Here is a 16558-nt window from a genome sequence, read left to right on the forward strand (position 1 = left end):
TGATGTAAAGAATTTCATAAACTGCTCTAAAAGAACAAAAGGCAAAGAATGCTATATTATATCTTAATGAATTACTTGATAACTTTATCATTTTCAAGAAAACTTGGGCATGGCAGCTGACAAAAGGTATAGGATACCGGCTTCCCAAATGGACTTGTGACACATACTTAGGGCTTACTTCAAGGCAAATAGCTGGACTAAAAGTTTACTTACTCTTGGAAAATGAAATAAAAATGCACACACTTGGGGGGTAGAAGTGTTTTCCATTTAAATTCTCTGCAGGACAGTGAAAAGAAATTTGACAAATTCTAAAATGACATATAACTGTTCATTAATACCCAGTAATCTAAGCAGTACATTGTCATTACTGGAATCAGATGCCTTTAAGACATTTTGGGGAGCTTTTGTTTGTTTTATCTGGAATTCTTCAGAGCAGTACAAAAGAAACTTTACATCACACAGAGCACTAGCAAATAACTCTTTAATATCATGTCTCTCCCATGCAGTACTAGGATGTCTAAGGATACTAGAAAATATTGACAGGTTTATTTGAACCATTATTGGAAAAACTTAAATGGCTAGTATAACAAAGTAATTTCGAGATCCGAAATGTGACTGAACTGAAATGGGAATGAGTTAATGAGTGAACCTGGCTGACTACCCAGAATTTGAATCTCAAAGTCGCTTTGTTGTTGCCTATATAGCATTATAAATGTAATGACTTTCCTTAAATAATAAAAATGCACTGCTGTAAAAAAAAATATGTCAAAAGAGCCAAATACCAGTGCTAATAATGACATCCAGTAGATGGTGGTTCTTAACTATAAAATAAAAGTTATATAAATTAAATATAGTATCTAGAACTATGATATGGATAAATACATGATATGCTCTTTACCCTAGGTAAACTACCTAAGTTGAAGGTTTCCTAGCAGGACAAAATCGAAAACTGACTACTTACACTTAATTAAATAAATAAATTACTTTTAGCATTTGAACAAAGTACTCATGTGAGTACACATACACAGGACAGATTCCTCAGCATTTGTTGAATGAAATGATGACTATACTACTACTGGGGGGAAATAGTTGGCTAAATGTTTCAAGTACATTTCCTGGGATTTAGCAATAAGTTCTCTCAAATTAAGAGTAAAGACACCCAACCACAAAGTGCCAACTCCTAGCACCAGAGAGAATCAAAACTTCACAGGTGAATGACATTACAAATCAGAGAATCTGCCAATCTAGTTCTGTGAAATCATGTTACTTCTGTCAAATGGAAAAAAAAAAAAATTCAGGTTTATGCCAAAAAGATGTAAAAAGTTAAATCTCTTAAAAATCTTTAGCAGTGTATCTTATGATCCTCTATAAAATAAGAGAACTGGCTTATAATAAAATGCTCAAAGTTTCAGAGATATGAAAACAAAAAAGAACACAAAACAGTTTATATAAATCGAGGTCCCAGAAATGAAAATTAAAGGTAGTCTTACAGAGGAAGGAATGGTGAAACTCAGTGTATATTCTCACAATATACCCCAAAACTATTTTGTGGACACCAACATTGACTGGGAATTCTAAACTGCTGCCTGATATCTATAATCAACACTAAATCAAGTCTGAGGCAAGACACTGGATGGATAATACTTAGATGGAAAGATAAATTCCTTCCTAGATAATCTTCAGCCATCACTTGGAAGTTCAGTTATTTGATGGGTTGGGAAGCAGTGTCCACTGAATTTTCCTTTCTGACCTGAAGAGACTCACTGCTGATGGACAATAATTCTCGAAGTTCTTTATTTTCAAGCTGGGAAAAAAAAAAAAAAAAAAGGCGGGTTTATCTTATTTCCTGTATTTTTATTGTCAAACTGTGTCAGAACACATTGTTTGGGGCCAGGAACAGAAAACATTTTAGTTTTAAGGAAACAAATCACTAGATAAGAATTTCCTAAATACTAGTTATTTACTCATTTAAAATTTGTGGAGTAATTTTTATATACCAAGTGTTAGGACTATATAGAAGGAACAACACAAGGTTCCTTTTCACTTGAGGAATTTACTGTTTGTCATACTCTTCTTGGTTCCCACAAGTTTTACTACTGTTTTTCAAATTCTTAATGATCTCTTCACTCTTGATTAATTTCCTTTCCTAGATATCCAATAGTTTTAGAAAATGGATACAAAGGGAGAGACGATAAACCACTTACTGAGCTGTACCTAGGTACCATGTCAGTGCATTATATATGTTATTTCCTAACAATCTTTAGTGTAGATATCATTGCCTACATGCATATTTTATTTAAGATGAAGATACTGGGGCTCACAAAGCTCCCAAAACGTGTCCACATTCAGACAACTTGGATGTAGTACTTTTGGGGCCATGTTTTTTCCACTGGAATTATTAAGTAAACTTGTCCCACATTTCCTTAGGGCTATTTCTTTAACTGAGACAAATCAGGGATAATAAAAAGAAGTTAGCTCTATTAACTAACTCCTAATTCCTACTTGGGACCTGTCATTCCCTTTGATTTCCAGATGGCGTTTCATCATTATTTTCTCTGCAGGAATTCTGGTAAACCATAGTATTTCCGGGTTCGCCAAAGAGGTCAGAGCCCATGGTCAATAAATCTTTGAGACCACATAAAGATACTTTGGTATGTTTCTTCTGGCACTTAAATAACATTTCATATTATGTAAATACTAGTCTTGTTCTTTCCATTGGACTTTGGACTTTTTTCTCTAGTATTTCTTTTTTGTTTGTTTTTTCAGACTTGATCTCTCTATGTTGCCCAGGCTGGCTTAGAACTCCAGATCCTTCTGCCTTAGCATCCTGGCTTTCTGCTATTTCTCAAAGGGCCCATGATAACTCCTTGCAGCAAGCACCAAACCATCTACTAATATGTTTTTTTGGGAACACTATTACACTAGGTATTTCTTTTGTAATATATTTCTATTTTAATCAAAATATTACATGGAAATAGCTTTAAAAAGTTAAATCTATAAAATAAATAGAAGTTTCTTGGCTTTGTTCACCGTTAACTCTTTTTATCTATTTTGATTTTTATTTCCATAATTCTAAATAATATGGGTATACTGCCACTTCCCCTGCTCCCGCACCCCCCACCCCCCCATTAATGGTTCTGGGAAGTAAACCCAGGGACTTGTGGATGCTTAGCACGTGCCGTGCCACTCAACTACATCCCTTGCCCTACCATTCCCTCAATTTTAGACATTATTTGACTTATTATAGTAAATGAGGGATTTCAGCTCATGTAACCTGTTCCTTCCACTCTCTACTCTCCCAATGTGATAATATCTCAACTTCCAGTTAATACATAGTTGATATTTTCATTGATTATAGTTTACTACATTTCCTTTCCTGAAAAGTGTATGAAGGAAGAATTTTAAATTGTGAGCACACACAGAAAACATAAATACATTGCCATGACAGGTTAATGTCTAGACTCTACAAAAACTGCGAAAAATTGTGAACCTAAAAAAGCAACAATCTTACCTCCAATTGTGCTAGTTTTTCTTGAATTTTACAAAACTGATCATCATCCACCTGAACTGCTTTCCTCATCACTTCTCCCATCTCACAGATTCTATCAATCTGACTTTCAATTTCCTGTGAAAATATTAAGGGAAAAAAGTGAAAAAGTGATATTTCCTATACATATGAAGATCAGGATCGTATGAACTGATTTTTAAAAGTTAATTAAAAAAAAAAAAAAACAGTTCAGGCTGGCATTGTGGCTCAGTAGTAGAGCACTTGCCTAGCATGTGTGAGGCACTGGGTTCGATCCTTAGCACCACATAAAAATAAAAACAAATAAAAATATTTTGTCCATCTACAACTACCAATTTTTTTACATGGAGTTTAATGGGTGATTCTGGGGTATCTCAGAAGACTGTAACACCGACAGGAATGCAGATCATGCTCTTGGGGTTTCACAAGAAATGAGTGTTCTGCTGGGAATTTGACTAGAGGCCACTCACATTATATTGCCCAGGTCCTGAGACTTTGTGAGGCTGAATTTAAGTGATGGACTAATTAATCTGGTAGAAAAGATCACAAGGAAGCACAGCATTCAGATGGTGGCTTGGATATTGCTGGCAATATTTAGCCAAGTTTACTGTTAGAATAAGGAGCAGAAAGCAGAGTTTAAGGACTTTAAAAACTTCAAAGTTTGACCAGNTTAATTAAAAAAAAAAAACAGTTCAGGCTGGCATTGTGGCTCAGTAGTAGAGCACTTGCCTAGCATGTGTGAGGCACTGGGTTCGATCCTTAGCACCACATAAAAATAAAAACAAATAAAAATATTTTGTCCATCTACAACTAAAAAAAAAAAAAAAGAAAAGGAAAACCAAACACCTTCATTCAATCTATGCCACAGAAGTTGCACCAGAATTAACCAATAATCTGAGCCATAATAAAGTGAGTTTGTGGTATTCACACTCAACAGATCAGTTGTAGTCTAACTACCCACTGGAAGTTGGACTTTAGGTAGCTATTTAACTCAAGTTTGAATACTTTTATTGGCAGGAAGTTTATCACAGTATGAGGTTCCTTTATCTTTGGCTATATCTCTTAGAAAGTATTTCCATATGAGCTAAATTCTTATCTTTTTAAACTTTTCTCTGGACCACAGAAAATAGTTTTTTTTTCTTCCAGATGAAAGATACTCAAATATCTAAAATACCCCCGTTCCCTAAAACTTTGAAAATGCATTCAACGAACATCTTTCAGTACACTTCCCCTGAAGCAAATAGTGAGGTTCCAATCTATTAATCCAGGATTAAATGATATAGTACATGTGAATGTACAATGACAACTATGAAAACTGTACAAATAGAACAATAATACTGGGGGGGGGGCGCTGGAAAGTAGCTCAGTTGGTAGAGTGCCTGCCTTACATGCACAAGACCCTGGGTTCAATCCTCAGCACCACCAGGAAAAAAAAAAAAAAAGCACAATACTGGGTCTCTCAAATTAAATCGGCACTGACTAATGTATAAAAACTGTCATTTAAGACAAAACAAAACATTTCTCTCAAGTAACATAGTATGATTAGTTTAACACAGCTTTACTGACTGCCTGATATGTGCCAGAAACTAGGTTAAGGAAAAAATACGAAAGTATGCTCCCCTAAACCATGAAGCTTACAATTCAGTCAAATGTACCAATTACAACCAACCAAGTGTTTACTGAGCACCTTCAACACCAACTTGCATTATAGTTCATGGAAAAGCTAACATCTTGAAAAGAGATCTTGCTGAGGGCAGAGGGGAACATAGTCCCACTCAAAAGGACTTGAGCAGCCTCTTCTCCCCTTCTTTTTAGCCATATCTTTACAAAGTCACAACAAAATAAACAATGAATGTGTACTTTCTTTTCTCCAAAACAAGTATACAAAGTGAAACAGTCTCAAAATTTCAATTCAGTTCATTTATAATTTATTTATCAGATTTCTTACTGCAGAGTGAGACTGATGAGCTTTCAGAACTGGTTCAGCATCCACTGCCTTTTTTGCAACCATTAACTGTAACATCTGTTTCCGGTATTTGCTCATGATGAGTTCCAAAGCATCCTGATGTTCCTCCAAAGAAACCCACAGTTCTAACAAAAAAATAAAATACCTTGGTAGTGATGTCTGAGAGATAGATCCCAAGGTTAAACTCTTAACAGAATTTTACCATACTCCATGATATTATTAATTCAAAGTGAAAAAATTATATTTCCTACATATATGAAGAACATGATCACATGGATTATGATTTTTAAAAGTTCATTTAAAAAAGTTATCTTGAAAAACATAAAACATGTTAACGGGGAAAACAAAAGCTCATTCAATCTATGCACAGAAATTGCACTACAATGTGAACCATAATACAGTAAGATCGGATTTAGTGTTTAAGTCTACAAAATTGAACAGCTACAGTGTACATAAAAAATAACTTTCTAGGCTGAGTGTATAGCCCCACACCTTAGTCTCAGTGACTTGGGAGGCTGAGGAAGGAGAATCAAAAATCTGAAGCCAACCTGAACAACTTAATGAGGCTCTGTTTCAAAATAAATAAAAAGGGCTGGGGATGTGGCTCAGTAGTAGAGTACCCCTGGAATCAATTGCAAAAAACTAAAAACAAAAAACAAAAACTTTGTAGGCATAGGCAGGATAGTATGGTAGAAATAACACGGGATGTGTAATCAGAAGACATGGTTTGATTTCTGTGACTTAGTTCCTTAGTACTCATAAGCCAATTGTTTAACATCTCTGAAGCTCTTTCTTAACTGCATTATGAATCTTAACTTCAGTGTTTATTCTAATGAATACGTAAGTATTAAATTTTAAGGCTCTGAGAATATAAACTCTTTTTAAATGCAAGTCTCCGTTTGGTATACCCTAAAGAAAAAAAAAAGGCGTCTAATAATTCAACTGTGTAAGCATCTCTTTGATAAGCTGCTAATACACATTCAAAGAAAAAAAAATCAGTAGATGACCTTAAAAAGAGCACTGACCTGTAAATAAACATAGGATAATCACTTTTATTAACTTTTACTGGGTATGAGAAATATCTTAAATACACAAAAAGACCCTACTAACCTCTGTTTTCCTGCTGCAAGTCTCTAATCTGTGTGTTCTCTTGAGACAGCAGAATGTGAGGCTTGTATCTTGACATGTCCTTCACGTCGGACGCATCTTCTTGATACTGGACAAACAGACACACTAAGCGCATGATAAACAGTACAGTGGCAGATGCAACTGAAAGCAGTAGTCAGGGCTCCAGTGCAGGGATCCTGACCCCGATCCTGCAACAGTTCTCACCACAACCCTCTGGAATCGGGAATAAACTCCAAGCCGAGACCCCGTTTCACATCTCTCCTCCCTTCCAGTGCCTAGAACCCGAGGGCCCAGGACCTCTACCCTCTGCCTGACCTGGTCCGGAAGCGCTGTCCCCGCCTCCCGCATAGCGGCCACTCGTCGGTGCAGCGCGGCCGACTGATCCACCAGAGACTCGGCGGCCGCATCGTGCTCCCGCAGCCTCTCCAGCAGTGTCTTGGCGTCGGTCAGGATCTTCTCGATGGTGCAGTTCATAGCGGTAGGAATACCCCGGCCCCTGCCCTGCTCACCTAGGCGATACGCACTAGTAGTCCCCGGACCTGTCTCAGCGTTACAAGCGTCACTTCCGGGCACGATTCAAAGGCGCCTGGCAGCATGTATGTGCGCCTGCGCAGTGGCAGCTCAGCCCTTGGGGTGATCCGCTTTAACCTGCTGGCTTCCCTGTAGCCTCGCCCGGCCCCGGAGTTCCGCCCTTGCCCCGCCCTCAGTTCCCAGTTCCCACAGCCCGGTGGTTAATACGGTAGGGCTGACAGGTCTAAGGTTCTTCGTTCCCTGCTATTTTTGATTGACGTGGTTTGTTGTTCGGTCATAGGTGGTTGTTTTGGTTTTTTTTTTTTTGCTTTGGTTTTTTATATTGTGGTGCACCTACTTACTCTCTCAACTTTTTTTCTGCGTTTCAGGTGCTGGGAATCTAACTCATACATGCTAGGCAAGCGCTCTACCACTTCGATAAATCTTCCAGCCAATCAACCCTTCTTAAGTGTACATATAGTTCGGTAATTAGGTGTATTTAAATTGTGCAACCATCATCAACAGTCATCTCCTGAACGCTTCCATCTTGCAAAATTGGAACTCTATAGCTATTAAGCAATTCTCTTTCTTCTCTCTAAGCTCCTGTCAATTACTATTCTACTTTCTGTTTGTGTAAATCTGACTAGTCTTAAGTACCTCAGGTAAGTGGAATTGTTGTGGTGTAAACTAATAAATAAAATCAGTAAGAGTGTAAGTTATAGGTTATAGATTAGTAAAAAAAATATAGATTATAGATATGATAAGTGAGATAAGACCATTATAAAGCAAGAACTGTCATAGACAGGCTTAAGACTCCATTTTATTGCCTTCTATACAAATCTGCTTCTGAGAAACCAAAATGAAACCTGTTTTCTTATAACAAATTGTATCACACTCAGGATGCAGCAGTGGTGTGGTGAGTTACATCCTGGGTTTGAGTGTACTTGTGGGTCTATATGACTTTGAAATAGATTCTCGCCCCTGCCAACCCCTGCTCAAACTCAGGATACTCTTGCCTAGCACCTGCTTGAATCCAGGAATTGCAAAGCTAATTGCTTTTCTCTAGCTTCTGTATTTGCTTGCTTGCTAACTGGAAAATTAGCCACTGAGTTGTGGTTTTTGTCCATAAATTCTCAAAAAATGGACCAGGAAGCTGTTGTTCTCCTACAGAGCTTCAGTCTCTTTGGGTGGGTGACAGTCCCTGGCCAGGTAAATAAAGCTCTCATTGATTTGAATTCGGACTTAAGAGTGTTTTCTGAAGCAGCTTCCCATAACAGAACCATACAGTATTTGTGTTTTGGGGATTGACATTTACCTTAGTATAATATTCTCAAGGTTCATCCATATTTTAGTATGTGTCAGAATTTCTTTCCTTTCTAAAGGCTAATAATATTATATTGTATGTATATTTTACATTTTGTTGATCCTGTTGTTCTTCTGTGGACTCAGGTTGATTTCACTTTTGGGTGGAATATAAATAATGTGCCTATGAACATGGGTGTTCAAGTATCTCTTTCAGACCTTGCTTTCAGTTCTTTGGGTATAAAATGGGTAGAAGTGGAATTGCTGGGTCATATGGTAATTCTATTTAAATTTTTTTGAGGAACCATGATATTGTTTTCCATAGCAACTGTACTACTTTACATTTCCACCAACAGTGCACAAGTCTTCTGATTTCTCCTCATTAACACTTCTTATTTTTTATTTTGCATTTGATAGTAGTCATCTTAAATGGGGTGAGGTGGAGTCAACATTATTTTCTGCTTGCTTCTTGTTTTTTGGTTTCATTAAGAAGTTGAAAATAAATCTAACTAGAACAGTAGTGATTTCTGTGCTGTTTATTATATTGGTTTATAAGAATTTACCAGTCAGCCTTGTATGTCAAACTTTGGACTTTTTTATTCATTAACATATGCTTTTGGAGATTCTTCTTTGTTTCATGCACTGTTTAATCCCTGTGAATACAGCAGAGAATAAGACATAAGGTCTCTGTTCTCAGGAAGCTTGTATTCTAAACAGGAGAATAAGTTTATACTGTAAAACATAATGGAAGGTAAGTAAGTAGAGGTCACAGAAGCAATAGAGAAGGCTTTTCACCATTGTTTTCCCAGCAGCTGGCACAGTGGAGACACTTGAATAACTTTTTTGTCGAGAGGAATATGGGAAACAGTTCAACAAAAAAACAAATCAGAACCATTAACCAATAGAAAAATACTAATACAGAGCACAGAGTTGTGCTATAGATGTAGCTCAGTGTCAGAGAGCTTGCCTAGCCATGTGTGAAGGGGGCCCTGAGTTCAATCACCAGTACTTGAGAGAGAGAGATAAAAATGCTACAGAGGTAATCTCTTTCATTAATTTGACTTCGACTTCCATCCAGGGATGATGGCTCTCAAATTCACCTGTGTAGTCCAAATTTCTTTCACGAACACAGGATATTTATATTTGGTTGCTTATAGGATGCTTTCACAGGGACAACCTATAGGAACCACAAATTTGACACAGTCTAAAACTGATCTCATTGTTTTTGCTTCTAAACCCATTCCTCCTGTTTTAGAAAAGAGCAGGTTGGTATACTCATCTGCCCAGTAAAAGTCAGCCTTCCATTGCTGTGCACGGCTGCACACACCTGTAATCCCAGCGGCTCAGGAGGCTGAGGCAAGAGGAAAGAGGATCACAAGTTCAGAGCCAGCCTCAGCAAAAAAGCGAGGTGCTATGCAACTCAGTGAGACCCTGTATCTAAATAAAATACAAAAGAGGGCTGGGGATGTGACTAAGTGGTCGAGTGCCCCTGAGTTCAATCCCTGGTACCAAAAAAAAAAAAAAAAAAAGTCAGCCTTCCTTTGACTCCTCATTTCTAGAGACATCCATGGTTGTACCCTGGGTCATTCACCAATCATTATTTCTCATCAAAAAATTTAAGCCGTACACAGCGATGCATGCCTATAATCCCAGCAACTTGGGAGGCTAAGGCAGAAGGATCACAAGTTCAAAACCAGCCTCAGCAACTTATTGAGGCCCTAAGCAACTTAGAACTTGTCTCAAAGAAAAAGGACTGGGGGAGCTGGGGTTGTCACTCAGTGGTAAAGTGCTTGCTTGGCATGTGTGAGCCACTGGGTTTGCTCCTCAGCACCACCTAAAAATAAAGAAATAAAGGTATTGTGTCCAACAACAAAACCAAAAAAAAAAAAAAGGCCTGGGGATGTAGCTCAGTGGTAAAGTGCTCCTGGGTTCAATACCAAAAACCCCCACCCTAGGAATTTAAGCTTTATTACCTATGTTTTTGACTATAGCCTTTGTTTTATGAATGTCCCATTCTTTTTAAAAAATATTTTTTAGTTATAGATGGACACCATGCCTTTATTTTATTTATTTATTTTTATGTGATGCTAAAGATCAAACCCAGGGCCTCACATGTGCTAGGCAAGCGCTCTATTACTGAGCCACAGCCCCAGCTCTCAATCTGTCCCATTCTTGTAACTCTTTCTCCTACTACCATCTGTTTGACCTCATCCAGGTCTTCAATTGCTGAATATATTCATATTCTCCTGACTTTTCTTCTTTTTTTCTGTTACTGGGGATAAAATCCAAAGGTATTTTACCCCTGAGCTACATCTTCAGCCCTTTTTCACTTATTTTGAGACAGGATCTTGCTACATTGCTCAGGCTGACCTTGAACTTGTGATACTTCTGGGTCACTGGAATTAGTGTACACCACCACACCTGGCCCATATTGGATTTAGTAAGTACCCTATTTTACTCTTTCTTCTTTCCCCATATGGTAAGTTCTCAGATCTTTTATTTTAATTTTTAATTTTTGTTATTTGTTTGTTTTTTGCACTGGGGAATGTAACCAGGGGTGCTTTACCACTGAGCCTCATCCTTTTTTGTTTTTTATTTTGAAACAGGTCTCCCTAAGTTACCTTGCTATGTTGATGAGACTGGCCTTGAACTTGCGATCCTCCTGCCTCAGCCTCCCAAGTTGCTTGGATTACAGGCAAGGATCCCTGTGTACAGCAGACATTATCTTTATTTTTTTAAATTAATTTTAATTTAGAAATATTTATTATTATATTATAATAAATAAATATTAAATAATATTTCTTTATTATTGTTATTATTTTGGTACCAGGGATGAACCCAAGGGTGCTTAACCACTGAGCCACATCCCCAGTCCTTTCTTTTTTTGCATTTTACTTAGAGACAGGGTTTCACTCTGTTGCCTAGTGCCTCACTAAGTTTCTGGGGCTGGCTTTGATCTTGCAATCCTTGTTCCTCAGCCTCCTGAATTGCTGGGATTACAGGTGTGCACCACTGCACCTGGTGATATTATTTTTAAAATGTGATATTGTTATGATATTATGGAGTGGTCAGCAAATACATTAAGATAAGTAGGACATGAATCCCTGCATGTACACAGTAAAATTTGAGTTAATTGAAATTCTTAGGAAGTAAAGTGAAATGCCAAACTGGCTTCAGAGTTATCTTCTTCTTTGTTTGTTTTGTTTTGAGACAAGGTCTTGGTAAGTTGCTTAGGGCCTCACTAAGTTGCTGAGACCAGCTTCAAACTTGTGATCCTCTTCCCTCAGACTCTGGATTTGCTGGGATTACAGGTGTGGGTCATCACATCTGGCTTAAAGTCTTTTTAATATTCAATAAAGTGTGAATGTAAATGGTTCATTTTGTCACAAGAACCCACTTAAATGAATGGATACTAATTTTTAAAAATGTTTTGTTTGTTTTTTTAGATACGCATGACAGTAGAATGTATTTTAATATACATACATGCAATATAACTTCCCATTCTGTGGTTGTATATGATGTGGAGTTACATTGGTCGTGTATTCATATATGAATATAGGAAAGTTATGACTGATTAATTGTACTGTCTTTCCTATTCCCATCCCCCAATACTTTCCTTCATTCCCTCTTGTCTAATCCAGTGAACTTCTATTCTTCCCTCCCCACCCACTTATTGTGTGTTAGTTTATTAGAGAGAACATTAGGCCTTTGATTTTTGGGGATTGGTTTATTTCACTAGCATGATAGTCTCCGTGGATACTGAATTCTAAGATGCCCCCCAAATTTGTCACCTCTACCCTGATCCTGGCTAATCATAGTGATTCCACATTATGAAAACATACAGTCAACTTTCTGTACCCGTGGGTTCCACATCTATAGATTCAAATCATCACAGGTAGAAAATATCAATTAAAAAATTATGTTTAGCCAGGCGTGGTGGCACATGCCTGTAATCCAGCGGCTTGGGAGGCTGAGGCAGGTGGCTAGGGAGTTCAAAGCCAGCCTTGCTAAGCAACTCAGTGAGATCCTGTCTCTAAATAAAATTCAAAATAGGGCTGGGGATGTGCCTCAATGGTAGAGTGCCCCTGAGCTTGATCACTGGTTCCAAAAACAAAAAAAGGATTATGTCTGTACAAAACAAAGATGTTTCATCTATTATTTTCTAAACAATAAAACAACTCTTGTTGTTTTTACATTGCATTAGGTATTATAAATAATATGGAGATGATTCAAGTTTATCTATGGGAATATGTATGTAGGTTGTATGCAAATGCTATGCCATTTTGTGAAAGGGACTTGAGCACTCACAGATTTTTGTAGCTGCAGGGGGGTTCCGGAACCAATCCCCCATGAGGGATAATGGTATAACCTTCTATTATATGGAAAGCCACAGTATAGTAAATTTTTGGAATTTGAAGATTTAATGTTTATGATTATGGGTTCATGATGTGTAGTAATTTTTTGTATTGTTTTGTTGCTGGGGATTGAACCCAGCGTTGTGTTTTTTGTTTTAATTTTGACTCACTAAGTTCCTGAGGATCTTACTACATTGAGGCTGGCCTTGAGCTTGCAATCTTCATGCTTCAGGCTCTTGAGTTGGTGGGTATACAGGTATGTGCCACCACATTAGGCTAATGTATGTAATTTGAAATTTTACTGAGGCATCTACTAGCATGTAGGACTTCTGCTTAGTGAGTTTCCTTAAGCAACAGCCTAGCATCTGCATGGGCATCATTTTATTGTTCCCTGTGTGATTTTTGTTTTCACCCTGTAGGGGAAATTATATGCTCTAGTAGTTTTGTCAAATTTGGAATTTCATAGTCTCAGGATTTACCATGAAGAAATATTAAAGATTTACTCTGCAAGTCACCATCACATACCCTGACAATATATGAAGTCATATCTTCATCAGTAAACTAGTATTGGTTGAGGTAAACTGTGAGAATGAAAATGAAAAGATGGTTTTTACCATCATCGAGACTACTTAGATTCTCATTCTGAGATTCCAGTGAGGGGTTACTTTTACAGGGCTGGGGCTTTCCAGGAAACTGAGGTAGCATGAAGACCCTCTTTCGCATCAAATACTGATTCTTGGGATCAAAGCAGAAAGATTTCAGACATGTCACTCAAAGTAACAGGCAATGAGTTATTAGAAGGGATGGAGGAGGCGCTGTGAGAAGAGTCGAACCGAGTGGAACCGCACCGGCGAGGTGCCGCTCTCGCTGCCCGAGCCCGGCCTCCCTTGGCTTCCGCGATCCGGTCGCGGGGCCCGTGTTCCTCAGCACACCCAGCTCCAGCCGCCCCCAGAGCCTGTCCCTAACCCTTCGGAAGCCCCGGCGCCAGCCCGGGCCCTTGGCGGGGAGGATGACGGAGCTGCAGTCGGCGCTGCTACTGCGAAGACAGCTGGCAGGTGACCTACTTCTGCCTGGGTATTGGTAGAATTCTTTCTTTATCCTTGAAGTTCAGTAACTTCATCAGGATATATCTCGGTCTTGGTGTGATTCTCTATTACATTTTCCTGTTACATGAACTCAACAAAAATCCAGTGGAAGGCTTTTCAGCAGGTTTAATAGATGACAATGATCTCTATCGATGGGAAGTCCTTATTATTGGTCCTCCAGACACACTTTATGAAGGTGGTGTTTTTAAGGCTCATCTCACTTTCCCAAAAGATTATCCCCTCCGGCCTCCTAAAATGAAATTCATTACAGAAATCTGGCACCCAAATGTTGATAAAAATGGTGATGTTTGCATTTCTATTCTTCATGAGCCTGGGGAGGATAAATATGGTTATGAAAAGCCAGAGGAACGCTGGCTTCCTATCCACACTGTGGAAACCATCATGATTAGTGTCATTTCTATGCTGGCAGACCCTAATGGAGATTCACCTGCTAATGTCGATGCTGTGAAAGAATGGAGGGAAGACAGAAACGGAGAATTTAAAAGGAAAGTTGCACGCTGTGTAAGAAAAAGCCAAGAGACTGCTTTTGAGTGACATTTATTCAGCAGCTAGTAATTTCACTTATTTCAGGGTCTTCTATTGAGAAACATGGCACTGTTTTTCCTGCACTCTACCCACCTATATTGCTGGACTTCTGTTGTAACAAGTTGGCAAAACACTGGCTGGAACTGGGCTGCAATAAAACATGCCAGTTATCAATGCTGACAAGAGCCTAACAAGTGCCAACTTACAGATGATTACGCATTTTGAATTCTAATGAACTGTTTTAACCTTCAGGAAGAATTGTAAAGATGTGTACATAGCACAACATGATCCGGATAATATATATACTGTTCATGTACATCCACAAATACACCTTGTACCAAATAATGCTTTCTTGTAGTAGAATAAGAATCGTGTAAATTCTAAAAAGATTTTAGCAGGTTTTCTTTCCCTATTCATTGTTTCTTATCAGTTTAAAAAGACTCCTTAAAGCATGTCAGATGAAAAGCAATTAGGATTAAAAGTTTCCATTTAATTTCCTTTAAACCATTGAGGCTTCATTAAACCCTTGTCACTTAACTAAACTTTTGTATCTTCTTTGTTTTGACAGTCCCCTTTGCTTTTATCTCTTCTATCTGCCAGAAAGTTCTCAGATGATTTAGTTCAAATACTGAAATACTTAATAAGCAATTACTTGATTTTTAATGATGACTTCAGAGGAGTGGTCATCACTAGGTGCTTTGTCTTTTTGTATTCTAGTTGCACCCATCTCTTGGATTGGATGTAGCAATAACATTTTCTGGCTGTTGAGAGCTCTTGAACCTAGACATTATCCCAAGAACTTAAAAAAAAAAGTTGGTTCTAAATTCAACTTACTGAAATTTACCCCAAATAATACAAAATTCTGATTTGGTTTTATTTTTGCCCTTCAGTTGACTTAATGTTAAGTTTGGATAAATAAAGCATGCACAACTACAAGCTTTTTACTTCTTGGTTTGCTATTAAGAATGCTATTTGCCCTTATATCCTCCTTAATCCTTCATATTTCTTTGTCTCTATTCTTCAATACTAGAGATTTTTCTCACCTATTGTACAAAGAAATTGCGATGTATATTTTCATGTAATTTGATTTTGGAATTCTGTCACCTTATGTAGTGAGTTCTTCCAAAATATAATTTTTTTCCAATAATTGTCAAGTTGTTGGCTTTTATTGTATTGAATGAAGGTTATAATACTGAATGCCAGAGAAGTGCAGTTTAGAAAAATCTCAGGTTGATTCCTTATGCAAACAAACTTAATACTTGAAAATCACATGGCCATGGCAGTGTAAGTATTGGGTTTTATCTGGATTCTTATGTGAGTCTAAAAGTATTTCAGAGGTAAATGGTATTTGACATACAGATTCTGTCACTTATGTATGACACTTGGATTTGATTATGAGCATAAGTATATTTCATATCATAAAATTTTCTAAACTTTAGCAATTGGTGAAATGAGCATGTGCACTGTTAGACAGTCCTAGGCTTCTCTCTATTTATTGTGAGGTTGAGAGTGAGAAGCAATCTTTGGCATATAAGGGATAGAACTTGAGACAGTACCAGATCGGGTATGGCGTATGACTGCGAGAATCAGTGAAAATTGGTGCATCCCTCCTCTGTGGGGTTTGGAGAAATGCTTTGGCAGAAGAGAGAAAGGAATCCTGTCAGTAATGTAGACCTCTACCAGTTTGTCAGGTTTTTTTTTTTTGTTTTTTTTTTAAAGCAGAGGTAAAGTGGTTACAGATGTAGTCCCAGTGAAGAGTGATTTTTATAAATCCCAGTCTGTTCTTCATTCAAGTATTGTAGAAACCCATAAATATTATTAAAAACCCTTACATGTTCAGTGACTATAAAAATTGATTTGATTCATTGGAGCCCAATTTTCTTCAAGAACTTAATGACTTTTGTCTTTCCCAGAGACTTTGTAAAAATTGTTGCCCCAAAGTGCTAGCTAGACTGCACTCCTACTAGGGACTTTGAATGCAATCTCCTTCACTCTTAAGTCAGAAATCGTCCACATAGTGGTTGCTTGTGGAGTTGGAATTTTGCTCTTATTGCTATAATTCCACTAGCAATCTGTTGAGTTAAAACCTGGGATTTGACTGCTCAATAAGTAGCAAATGACCTAGTAACTCAGGGACAAC

At 37.8% G+C, this 16558-nt stretch overlaps 2 protein-coding genes and 1 long non-coding RNA gene across 3 annotated transcripts; 2 read left to right on the top strand and 1 right to left on the bottom strand.

Moving 5' to 3' along the window:
• Positions 1 to 466: 466 nt before the first annotated feature.
• On the bottom strand, positions 467 to 7195 carry Sike1 (suppressor of IKBKE 1). The gene is made up of 5 exons (XM_015502215.2): positions 6936 to 7195; positions 6603 to 6708; positions 5475 to 5617; positions 3512 to 3625; positions 467 to 1804 (listed from the first exon to the last, which is right to left on the bottom strand). Exons 1-5 carry the CDS (start codon positions 7092 to 7094, stop codon positions 1703 to 1705), a joined length of 624 nt encoding a protein of 207 aa, XP_015357701.1. The 5' UTR covers positions 7095 to 7195; the 3' UTR covers positions 467 to 1702.
• Positions 7098 to 8952, top strand: LOC125620177. The gene is made up of 2 exons (XR_007351770.1): positions 7098 to 7431; positions 7520 to 8952. It is a non-coding gene; the product is annotated as an uncharacterized LOC125620177 (long non-coding RNA).
• Positions 8953 to 13299: 4347 nt separating this feature from the next.
• LOC107156181 (ubiquitin-conjugating enzyme E2 G1) lies at positions 13300 to 15565 on the top strand. Its single transcript, XM_015502216.2, has 2 exons — positions 13300 to 13842; positions 13961 to 15565. The coding sequence occupies exons 1-2, from the start codon at positions 13797 to 13799 to the stop codon at positions 14425 to 14427; spliced, it is 513 nt and encodes a 170-aa protein (XP_015357702.1). The 5' UTR covers positions 13300 to 13796; the 3' UTR covers positions 14428 to 15565.
• Positions 15566 to 16558: the final 993 nt, after the last annotated feature.

Source organism: Marmota marmota, unplaced genomic scaffold (genome assembly GCF_001458135.2).
Source record: "Marmota marmota marmota unplaced genomic scaffold, marMar, whole genome shotgun sequence".
Lineage (NCBI taxonomy): Eukaryota > Metazoa > Chordata > Mammalia > Rodentia > Sciuridae > Marmota > Marmota marmota.

Bases quoted from the DNA above. Each gene is read 5' to 3' on its own strand.
- Sike1 (XM_015502215.2), bottom strand. From the start codon at position 7,094: ATGAACTGCACCATCGAGAAGATCCTGACCGACGCCAAGACACTGCTG. The intron at 6,709-6,935 runs GTCAGGCAGAGG...CTGTTTGTCCAG, and splicing joins GGACAGCGCTTCCGGACCAG to TATCAAGAAGATGCGTCCGA. The intron at 3,626-5,474 runs GTAAGAAATCTG...ATATTTTCACAG, and splicing joins CTCATCAGTCTCACTCTGCA to GAAATTGAAAGTCAGATTGA.
- LOC107156181 (XM_015502216.2), top strand. From the start codon at position 13,797: ATGACGGAGCTGCAGTCGGCGCTGCTACTGCGAAGACAGCTGGCAG. The intron at 13,843-13,960 runs GTGACCTACTTC...TCCTGTTACATG, and splicing joins ACTGCGAAGACAGCTGGCAG to AACTCAACAAAAATCCAGTG.